Source organism: Nelumbo lutea, chromosome 6, assembly GCF_056320005.1.
Source record: "Nelumbo lutea isolate HS-2025 chromosome 6, American lotus-T2T, whole genome shotgun sequence".
Lineage (NCBI taxonomy): Eukaryota > Viridiplantae > Streptophyta > Magnoliopsida > Proteales > Nelumbonaceae > Nelumbo > Nelumbo lutea.
This window is the reverse complement of record NC_142689.1, coordinates 15389652-15402188: the sequence shown is the minus strand read 5'-3', so window position 1 is coordinate 15402188 and position 12537 is coordinate 15389652. Positions and strand designations below refer to the sequence as shown.

The window sequence follows — 12537 nt, the reverse complement described above, 5'->3', positions numbered from 1 at the left end:
TCAAATAGAATATTGTTGAAAGATAAGGGAGTCTTCCAGAGACTACTTAGAAAATTTCTCTATTTCTGCATGACTCGGCCAAACACTGCATATGATGCCAGTTGCATTAGTCAGTTCATGCATGCTCCTAGGGGTATTCACATGGTAGTAGTAGAGCATATTCTGTGTTATTTGAAGGATTCCCTTGGAAAGGGAATTCTATTTGCTAAGCATGGCCATGTGAAACTTGAAGCCTACACAAATGATGATTGAGCCAGAAACATTGATGACAGAAGATCTACTTCTGGGTACTTTAGCTTGGTGGCAAGTAATATTGTCTATTGGAGAAGCAAGAAACAATCAGTTGTTGCCCGATCTTCAGCCGAAGTTGAATACAGAGCCATGGCCCATGGAGTTTCTAAACTACTATGGATTAGATCATTGATGGAGGAACTGGGTATTGAGCATGATAAGCCATGATGTTATACTGTGATAATTAGGCTGCCATCAACATTGCTCACAATTTAGTGCAACATGACATAACTAAACATATTGAAGTTGATAAACACTTCATTCGAGAAAGAGTGACTTCTAGAGAGGTGTGTCTACCCTACATCACTTCTGAATGACAGTTAGCTGATTTCCTTACCAAGGGCATTCCCAAGGCTAAACTTTAGCATTATACTAGAAAACTTGGTGTGATTGACATTTATGCCCAGTTTGAGGGGGAGTGTAGAGAAGATGGGCCGAGTGGCCCATAGGCTGTTTATCATTTTTTATTTTTTTATGTTCTTTGTTGTAATGGGCCTTAATTTGGGCTTTATTCTTTCTTGTGTTATGTTTTTTAATTTTCTGCCCAACAACGGGCCTCTCTGTAAATTATTAAAGTTTAACTTAATGAAATAGAATTAGGAGTATAAGAGAGATGGTTATAAAAGTTTAACTTAATGAAATAGAATTAGGATATCTAATATATATATATATATATATTAGATATCCACTTTGATCCACATGTCATCCAACCAAAATAGACACTTTGTGTTCATGATAGGCCAGTGCATTGAAGTGTAAATAATAGATATCAATTATAAAAGTCTAAATAGGGTCTGGTTTTCTGTAATTTTCATTGGACATAAATTACCCCTTTAATCATTGATTTTTCTTAGGACAAATGTGTTCTTTAACAAAACACCATAATTAAGAGTTTAAGATAGTTGTTTTATGGATTTTTTAGGACATAAATTACCCCTTTAATCATTGAATTTCTTGGGACAAATGTGTACTTTAACAAAGCACCATAATTAAAAGTTTGTGACAATTGTTTTCTGGAATTTTCAGGACACAAATTACCCCTTCAATCACCGAATTTCTTGGGACAAATTTGTACTTTAATAAAGCACCATAATTAAGAGTTTAATACATTTGTTTCCTGGATTTTTCAAGACATAAACTACCCCTTTAATCATCGAATTTTTGTGACAAATGTGTACTTTGACAAAGCACCAAAATCAAAAGTTTAAGACAATTGTTTTCTTGAATTTTCACGACATAAACTACCCCTTTAGGCTCAGTTTGGAAGGAGTGAAAATACATACAAAATAATACAAAGTACAATGTTTTGCACTCTACAAATTTGCATCTGTACTCCTTCCAAACTGAGCCTTAATAACTGAATTTTTTGGGACAAATGTGTACTTTGACAAAGCACCAAAATTAAGAGTTTAAACAACATTTTTTTTTTGAATTTTCATTGGACTTAAATTATCCATTTAATCAATGAACTTCTTGGGATAAATGTGTATTTTGACAAAGCACCATAATTAAGAGTTTAAGGCATTTGATATTGTAGTAGTCATTGTTCAAAAGTCATGCGTGTGGATAGACTCCACCTCATCCTTCCATTAAAATTCACTCAATCAAAAATAAATGTATCATCACCTTCACATACACCATTGTAAATGCAAATTTTTCATCCCATTCAAAGGGGAGAAAATTTACAAATAAAAAAAATAATTATAAATACATGACAAGAAATAATGATTAAATGAACCAAATCTAAATCTGATAAGTTACATATCATTATAACATATGTTTCTTTGAGAAAATTTATTGAAGCATGGCATCCTTTTTCAAATTGCCTATATTGATTAAAATAAATGGGCTATTAAAAAGTAGTTCCAATTCAATGCAATTGAACTTCATAAGGTATTATTTCCAAGCTCATTAAATTTGTGACAAGTGGACAAGGTCTGATATTAGCCAAACCTTTAAATCTTTAATCGGATGGTTCTAAGATTGTATTTCATTTGAAGGAAAAAGTAGGGAAAGGTGTCATTTCCCTTCCTTTCCTTTTCCTAGTTTTTTCCTTCAAACCAAGCATAACCTAATGAAAATCAAGAAAAGTGAACTTACCTGTTTATTTATTTTATTTTTTTTTTAAATAAAAAAACAAAGTTTTCGTTTACTAATTCTTTCACCTCTCATATGTCCTACTTTTTAAAAGTAGGAAGGAAAAATATATGATATTGGAATTACATGACACTTGAACCCCTCCCCTCGTGAATTTTGCTAAAATCCAATTGGTTGGCTACCACTTTTTGTGATGTTCCAATATCATGTCTTCCCATTGTGTCTTAGTAAAATAATAAAAAACTAAAAATAAATATAAAATTATAAAATATACAGAAGAATTATTTATCATCTCTAATAATAAATATGTGATGTTATATATTTATCACATTAAAAAACAAGTATGATAAATAAGAAGAATTATTTGAAATGCAAAACTTAAAAACTATCCAAAGACAAAATCATTTCCTATTCAAGTGGTGGGTTAATGGTTTAACCTTTTAGGTCAAATGGGTAAAATGAAATTTTAAAAAGATAAAAGCATAGAAATACTAAGAAATATAGGAGTTTTGAATAAAAAATATGCATTTATTGTGCAGAAAATTGTGATAAATAAAGTTATTTTCATTATTATTGGAAATGGAATAAAAAGTTAAACTAACTCTAAATAAAACTATTTCTATCTAAGTAGTGGTTAACATTCCATAGGGGTCTACTTAGGTGAGCCCAACTCAAGCCTGTGTTGACTTAAATTGCAATTTAAGACAAGTTAGGCTTGGACCTAGCCCTTAGGTAGCTTGAGACCAACCAAACTATATACATATACAAACATATTTGCATATATACATACATATACACATACACATACATTTATGCCAAATTATAGTCTGGGCTGATTTAGCAACATAAGCCTGGCCCCCAACTCTAGCCCAACTCAAGTGCATCAAATTCAAGTGCAGTTAGGCTTGGATTGGACAGATCAGGCTTAGGCTCAAGCCTTGGATTCAATTCTTATGTTTGGGTTTGGGTTGAGCTTAAATTAGGCCTAACCCACCCAACTTTCTATGCATGCAAACGAATTGGATTGGATTCAAAAAGGGAGGTATATCCCAATAATGTTAATCCTATATCTGATCCAATCTGACTTGATGATGTGATGGATCTCACAAAGATCAATTCGAATTCAAATATACAAAGAAAAACAAAAAAAAAATACAGACATTTGTTTCAACTGATTTTTATAATATATACATGTCTTTTTAAAACAACATAAATAATATAAAATTCAAATTACAATATATACATACATACATATAGATATATAGATAGAATTCAACCATATTTCTAATGGATCCTATTTTACAATCCTATCAAATTCAAATTGGATCATGATCCTATCCATTTTGCATCCCCAATGATTCAATTACTTGGATAAAATGGGTAAACTAATGATATCATAATTAAATAATAACTACTAAAATATATAGAAATAAAAAAGTAAAAATAAGAAACTTATAGAAAAGTTAACATATATCAAGTATTATAAATTTATCATACATTAAACAAAGATAAGTGTGATAAACAATAATTATTTTTATAAATAAGTTGTGAAAATGAAACATAAAATTTAAGGCTAGCCAAAAATGATATCGTTTTTTCTTTCGAGTCAAATGGTCAACAAATGATGTCATAATTATGTAATAAAAACTCCAAAATTTGTTAATACAAAAAATTGTCAAAAAATTATGCAAGCATTTAATATCATACATTTGTCACATTAAACAAAGATAGACTTCTTAAACAAGTAATAGTTTTATTAACAATGAAAATGGAAATGCATAATTTAAATCCACAAGAACACCATGCTTTGATTACATAATTAACTTTTTTATAACGGTTTTCAATAAGCATATTGAAATTTGCATTTTATTGAGCTATCAATGAAGTTAACACATGCAATCACGTGCACATTTACTATTTTATTTAAAAAATAAAAGAAAATAACATTAACAACTTCAATAGTTTTTTTAAATCATTTATTCTTTTGCTTGCATTAAAATGCTTACAGTAAAATCCCCATTTCTATAAATGGAAAATCATAAAAGTTCCATCCCAAAAAATAGTAAAAATCATAAAAATGAAATTAAAAATATTTTGGAAGTTTTTTAGTATAATATTCAAAGTATGGACAAAAAGTACAAGAATTAGGAGAGATATCTCAGGGGATTTAAGATACATTTTATTTAAAACCAATTAACTAATACCAAAAATATTATAGTATGACATTTATAATATATTATATCTAATATTTTATATCACATAATATACAAAATATATTTTGTGCACAAATATGACAAAATCTTTGAATTTTGAACGAACAATTAATAAAATATGCAAATATTCATGCTCTTTTCAACTTGCCAATTGATGAATCACAAGTTGCAGAGTTGAACATCGATTATCCAAATAAGTTAAATAAGGATCTCATAAAGGGGTAAAATTGGGTTTTCAAAAAAAACCACCCATTGATGATGTCACATGAAAATAGATATTGAGTCTATCCACAAATCGTTAACGGAGGGGAGGTCATTGTTCGATGTATCACCCATTGGGGAGGTTTTAGTCCAATTTGAAAAGAGGATGGAGGTTTGAATATTGAGGAAAAATGTCACGAGAAGTTTAAGTCTTTTACCCCGAAAATCTCTATCCATGGTGTGTACTGTTTTGTGCCCACTATTTGTGTTCATCATGAAATTTGATAAGTACTATAACAAGAAGATGGGCAAAAAAGTATTTTTTTTTAATTACTAATATGAACAACTATTGATTGATCCGGTTTGGTCCTTCAAATCTGGTATATAAGTTTTTTCTTTTAGAAAATGTGTCTTTGAAAATAAATATTAGAAATAATATTAATTAACATGTTTTTATTAAAATATTAATTTCGATATCTAGATCCCAAGAATATTGCTTGACAAATAGGGACATAGGGTTAAGCGTGGCCCAATTAGATATAACCTAAGATACAAAACCTTTTATTTTGTATTATTGTATATTATTTATACCGTAAGCCTTAACAAAACATATATTTAAAGGTAGTAAAATAAATAAAATATAATAATAATAATAATAATTAATACAAATTTATTTACCAACATATAGCCTAAAATTGTTTAGATTGAATTTGGTACTACTTGTCCGATTGATATTACCATAGAACCATTGCTGCAATTTCTTTTAACGATACCCATATATAAACGGGACTACGGGAGGCTGATTATTTCTACACAATAAATACAGAGGGTTTATGGTTGCTATCGTCCTATTGATGGTTGGCATATTAATTAGATAGTAGGATAGACATAAACCATAGATGGTTACGTGGCATTGCATTTCCGCAGTTGCACTCTTTCGTGATTCGTCTTTTCAGCCGTGCATTAAGAACATCTCCTGTATTATATGTTAGGGGTTTTTATAGTTCGGTCCACCCCTATGAGAGATGTTTCCAATGAACGGTGACAGGTACATCTCAGCCAAGTTAGGCGAAATGATTTGATGGGGCCACTGCATTACATCTAAGGTCATGATTTTAAGGTCGAACATCGACGGCCAAATTTTTCGCTGTCAGCCTGTCCTTTCCAATTGTGAAGTCGTCACTGTCGAGTGTCGTCTACCCTCCTCGTTTGTCTTACCGAAAACAGATCGCATCTTAAAAATCTCAGAAGGAAGAGGTAGAGGTAGAGCAAGCGAGCGAGCGTTCGTTATACATATAGATAGATAGATAGAGAGAGAGAGAGAGAGAGAGAGAGAGAGAGAGAGAGATGATGTTGTCTTGGTTGCTAAAATTTGTATTTCCACCTCCCCCATCTGCCTTCATCACATCCATGTCTGTGATCAGCTCGATATCGTTGGCCAATGCCGGCTTCTCAGAATTAAGGGGCAATCACTTGCAGTACTCCAAGTTCTGGAATGTTGGTTCTGGGAAGAAGTTAACTGGAAAGGAAATCAAACTATCTAGCAGAACCGGCATGTTTTTCTTCTATGCTCCGGCTTGTCTTGTTGCTGCCGCTTCCTTGGTCCTTTTCCCAGATGAAGGGCTCAGGTTTATGCTGGTCACTTCAGCCCTCACTGTCCATTTCCTTAAGAGAGTCTTGGAGGTACTGTTCTGTTACTCCCACATCCTCTCTTTTTTTTTTTTTTTTTAATTCTTGTTATTTGTTAAAAATCCATTCCTTCAAGGTGGGATTGTATGAGAAGAGAAACCAATCTAGCGTCTGTTCTCAAGATAATTTAATGGAATAGGCTGAAGAAGTCAGGAAATTTGTATTGTTTGTTATGAATTTGAAGTTAGAGGGAGAAAAACAGTCCATATGGAAACCAATGAATGAAATGATTTTGGTTTTAAAACAGCAAGGTCAGTTGGGTTCTATGAAATGAACCCATTCCCTGGTGACGACTCACTTTTTTTACATGAATTTGGAGTTAAAAATGTCCTCACTATACACTATTTCTTTTTCCTTTACACTAATTCCTAACACCCAAGCTTTTGTTCCAGATTATGTTTGATTTACCTAAATAAGATAATTATTAATCAATTGCCCAAAATTCTAGGTCTCAAAATTTTGATTCTTATATTTGCAAGAATGACTTAGAGGAGAAGGCTTGAGGGAACTGATTCTCTTTGGTAGCCTTATGGCCCTTATCCATTTCTCACATTCTTTTGGATGGCTAGAAAGAATTTTGATCACTCAAGAAAAGGGAATATAATTAAGATTAAAGAACATGGTGAAGATAGATAATATAGTTGCTCTGCTGCTGCACTATGTCTATGTGCCATTATTAACACAAGTATTTGATTTCCTTGTGTTTGATCTGGTGACACACTGGACAAATTAACTACTAATCTGTCCTGTTCTGCAGGTGCTGTTTGTTCACAAATACAGTGGAAGCATTGATCTTGATTCTGCCATCCCCATCACCTTCAGCTATTCCATTTCCACCGTAAGCATCATCTATGCCCAGCACTTAACAAGAGGGATGCCTGAACCACAGCTAGATTTGACATATGCAGGGGTTGTGCTATTTTTGGTGGGAATTTGTGGTAATTTTTACCATCATCACCTCCTTTCAAAACTAAGGGAGAGTGGTGACAGAGGGTATAAGATCCCCAAGGGGGGTTTGTTCAATTTGGTAATTTGTCCACATTATTTTTTCGAAATTCTGATATTTATGGGGATTTCCTTCACCTCTCAAACAGTGTATGCATTCTCTTTTACCATAGGCACCATTTTCTACTTGATGGGAAGGAGTTATGCTACTAGAAAATGGTATGTCTCTAAGTTTGACAATTTTCCCAAGGAGATCAAGTGTCTGATCCCTTATATTGCCTAGATGTAAAAGGTAGTAGACAGAAAGTCTTTTAAGATAGCAGTGGTTTCTTTGGAAGTTTGAGGGTATAAACATCTATGGTTTTGTGTTTTGTATCCAGTATCCACTTCCTATTTCTAAGAAGAAAATTGACATGGACTTCTTTATCATTTTTGGTGAACATGTTTAGTTTCTTATATTTCTATTCATCTTCTGGTATGAAGGAAAGATGGGGATGGGGATGTCTGAAACATCCAAAGTTGATCCCCCCTGAGGCTTTAAGCTAACAAGCAAATTTCTGGGAATTGGTCCAGCCAGATTACTGTGTTTTAACTAACATATCTACCCAACAAAGTAACCAGAGGCATGAAAAATAAACTTTGTTTATATTAATTGGATTGTTCCTAGATTTGTGGTGAAAACAGCATTTACATTTAGACTACAAATATAGTCTAATATTACTGATTTGCAAATGAGCTTGTTTTTTAGGGCATAATTTTGTTGTTTTACATCCACATATCATTAGCTATTAGTTGTGAAGATATTACATGATTCCATTGAGATATTGGAAAAACAGGGGAAGATGGAGAAAGAGCCCCATGTATGTGCTTGGAGACCACTTAAAATGAAATGATTGCAAACTGGGTTCTCATTGCATATTATCCAAATACAGTATATTTTGCTGCTGTAGAAAACAGAAAAATAAACAAGAACCTTAAATCTATTTAAATTATTCCCAAAAGAGTATTGAAGGCTATATTAAGATACATATTGCAAAAACACAAACAAGAGCACAATACAAGAAACTAAAACAGATGGATCAATCTAAAATCCATCACCCAGAATCTAACAATGGGATTAACCAAGCAGGAGGATGAGACCAAACAGAAGCAGCCCCTTCCTTTCGAAGCTAAACAGTGAGCTGTGACATTGTCTTCTCTTCTAACATAACCAAATACCAGATTAATCTCCTCTAAACCAAGAATATTCTAAAGCAACGGCCACACAACAGGAGAGCAAACAAAAGACTTGGAAGATACAGATTTGACCACTGGGAGAGTCACTTAGAACCACCAAATCTGTCAAACCCAGGTTTTTTGCAGCTAAGGCTCAGTTTGGAAGGAGTACAAAGGCAAATATGTACAGTTCAAATATATACAAAATAATACAAAATATAAGGTTTTGCACTCTACAAATTTGTATTTGTACTCCTTCCAAACTGAGCCATTCCAAACTGAGCCAAGCATAAGGCTCAGTTTGGAAAGGGTACAAATGCAAATATGTATGGTGCAAATACATATAAAATAATACAAATATATAAGATTTTACACTATCCACATTTGCATGTGTACTCCTTCCAAACTGAGCCTAAACAACAATTCTGGATGGAAGAAAATTCTGCATATTCAGCAGATTTATATTTATAGGACCAACACATAGCTAACAAAAAGGATCCTGAATCATCTTTAATCATAAACCCAACACCGCTTGAACCAAACTTTGAGAAACTACCATCACTATTAACCACATAAAACCAGCTCTAGGACCAAACCAGAAAACTTTTAGGCTGCTGATGTGGGTTAGCCTGGCCCAGCCCATTGCGGGCTGGGAGGCCCAACCCACTAATGTTTGGCAGCATCAACCACTGCAGGGGGAAGCCCTGCTGCCTTAGTACGGAGCCAACCGCAGGACGATCAAACGTACCCACCAGGGCCTGTCACCTAACCTCGTACGACCCTCATCTAATGCGTTCACCTTTACCTACCTTCAGCCCGCTCAAGTATAAATAAGAGGTAACTCCCCCTTAATGGGGGACTGGAACTTGGAATTCTGACACAGCCCCTCATTTACTTTTTGCACCTACCTTGTTTCCTTAGCATTTACTCTCGGAGACCCGGTGCATCTGAGGACTGTCACCAAGACCTCGTCTGCACTCCTCCTACTTTACACCTCGTACTGACTTGAGCATCAGAGGCTCCACCTCGGGTCTCCACCTAAGGCCTTTGACACTTTCTGTTTTGCAGTACCGCGGATCTCCAGGAACCTCACCACCGGAGTGACGATTCACAGTCCTCGACTTCTACTATCCTCTGAAGGAATACCACGCCTCGCCCTAAGGTCTTCAGCCACGGCTTACCTCTTCCGAGGCCTCGAAGTCTTCAACCTACCCTTGGAACTTGGAGAGTGAATTTACCTCATTGCCCCGACTAATCTGTGCAGAAACAATTGGCGCCATTTGTGGGAACCATTGCTAAGATGACCCCATTTTTAGGATAAAGAACATACTCTTACTCCAAGCCTTCCTAAGCTCAAAAGCCATGGTGCGAAGAACCAGGAATAATCAGAACCTGATCACCTATGAACAGTTTCATGTTGTCCTTGATCGTTTGGACCGCTTTACTCAACATATGGAAGAAGTCTGCCCCCGAGCAGGAGGTCCCTCCTGAGGCGGCCATCCCGTTGGGGTGTCAGAGGATCAGGGCCGACACGAGCATGTCTAGCCACCAACCCTCGGTTAGGGCAACAACTCGCTGGCCGAGCAGTCGGAGTTGGGCAATAACTGCCCCCCAAATTCACCACGAAGGAACATTAGTCACTAGCTTGTGGTCTTACATCGACCACTTTAAAAAAAAAAAGAGCTCGAGCTCAGGGACCTTGACCCCATGGTACCAATGCACGCCGCCATCAACGAACTTCGAGCCGGCTCCGCCCTCAAGTGTTCGGTCGCCAAGACCCCACGAAAGACGAAGCTAGAATTCCTGAAAAAGGCCAAAAAGTACATTGCATCCGAGGAGGGAAGTCCCCCGGGGCGATGACAGGCATCTTGGCCGCCTTAGATTTCGCTCCCGAGGCGAGAGCCGACGCCACGCCACTCCACCTCCCATCTCGGATCTCTAGGAAGTTCTGAATGATCGTCACACCCGTAGAGGAGCACGTGACCCGATCTCGGAGTACTTGGGAGTCTGAGTTGACACCCACCAAGTCCGTGAAGACAGAAGTAGGGCCCATGCCCCCGTTGACCCAAGGCTTGCTGAGTTGCGAGCCGAGGTTGGGGCCGTCAAAGACAAGCTATGCCATGTTAAGGAGAGTCGAGCCAACACCTTAAACCCGAAACCCTAAACCCCAAAAATCATTTCAAAGCCTCTCTCCTCACACTTCAAGGCTCCTACTTTGGAAATGTACGATGACTCCTCAGACCCGGACGACCACCTAGAGACTTTCCAAGTGCTCATTATACTCTATAGGTATTCCGAAACCTTGACGTGTCGTACTTTCTAGGCCACCTTCAAAGGAGCAGTGCGTCACTGGTTTTCCAGCCTCCTCCTGAGGTCAATTAGTTCTTGGGAGCAGATCACCAATATGTTTCTCGCCCACTTCATTAGTAGCAGGCGATGCCAGAAGAGCGTCGTCTCGCTCATGTCCATCAAACAGAAGCCAGGCGAAAACTTATGGTCTTACATCGACTGCTTAAAAAAAAAAGAGCTCAAGCTCAGGGACCTTGACCCCATGGTATCAATGCACGCTGCCATCAACGGACTCCGAGCCGGCTTCGCCCTCAAGTGTTCGGTTGCCAAGACCCCATCGAAGACGAAGCTAGAATTCTTGAAAAAGGCCCAAAAGTACATTGCATCCGAGGAGGCTTCTGCCGGGGACCGCACCAGGGCATGAAAACCGAACGCAACGGTAGGCCCTCCGGAAAGAAAAGGAAGAATGAAGATCGCCACGTCGATGGTGGCAAAGATAACAGAAAACCGTAGGCCTCAGCCATGGCCTACAACCAATATACGCCACTCAACTCCTCCCGGACCCAAATCTTGATGCAAATAGGCAAGGAAAAGTTTGTAAAGTGTCCAGAAAAGATGAAGAGAAACCCCAAGAGAGGGAACCCTAAAAAGTACTACAAGTTTCACTGCGACATGGGCCACGATATCGAGGACTGCTATGAGTTAAAGAACAAGATAGAGTCCCTCATCCGCCGTGGACACCTGAAGCAATATGTCAGAGGCGAAGCCGACGTTTCGTCCTCCCAGCAGCAAAAACAACAACAACAACAGCACCAACAGGTTGCTCGAGTCCTCGACATCTTTGTCGGGTGCTCGGCCTCAAGGGGAGCCTCGACTTTGGCTCGCAAGGCCTACGCCAAGCAGTTGAGCATCCGAGGGCCAGTCCCCCAAGAGGCCATAGCACGAGGACCTCTCCTTCACGGACGAGGACTTAAATGGGATTACAGTCCCCCATCATGATGCATTGGTAATTTTGGTCGTAGTGGCAAACTTCCTAGTTAAGAGGATTCTCGTCGATAGTGGCTCCTCAGCAGACATCCTCTTCTACGAAGCTTTTGAAAAGATGAAGATAGAACTAGAACACCTTCAGCCTACTGATGTCCCGCTTGTCTGTTTCTCCGACAATATTGTTAAGCCAAAAGGAAAGATCATCCTACTAGTCATGGTAGGAACCGAGCCTTAGCAGGTGACAAGGATGACGAAGCTCCTTGTCGTGAGGATCGGCTCCCCTTATAATGCAATCATGGGGAAGCCGACAATTCATGCACTATGAGCCACCATGTCCTCCTACCACCTCGCCCTCAAATTCCCAACTGAGCACAGCGTTGGAGTCGTTCGGGGGGATCAGTATGTCGCCCGCCAGTGCTATGTGGTGGTGTTGAAAGGCAAGAACAAAGAAGCCTTGCCACTAGAGGGCCTTGACCTCAAGGAAGAGCCAACGAGCTGAGGCCAGCTGGCAGAGGACCTCGTCTCAGTTCCCTTGGACGAGGATGAGCCCGAGAAGATTGTCTGTGTCGGGTCCAACCTTCCCCTAGAGAGCCTATCCGAACTGGTAAGT

General features: G+C 37.7%; 1 protein-coding gene across 1 annotated transcript; it reads left to right on the top strand.

The window, feature by feature from the left end:
- The first annotated feature begins 6049 nt into the window (after positions 1–6049).
- LOC148847553 (3-oxo-5-alpha-steroid 4-dehydrogenase family protein) lies at positions 6050–7865 on the top strand. The gene is made up of 2 exons (XM_088951208.1): positions 6050–6485; positions 7249–7865. Exons 1-2 carry the CDS (start codon positions 6150–6152, stop codon positions 7717–7719), a joined length of 807 nt encoding a protein of 268 aa, XP_088807334.1. The 5' UTR covers positions 6050–6149; the 3' UTR covers positions 7720–7865.
- Positions 7866–12537: the final 4672 nt, after the last annotated feature.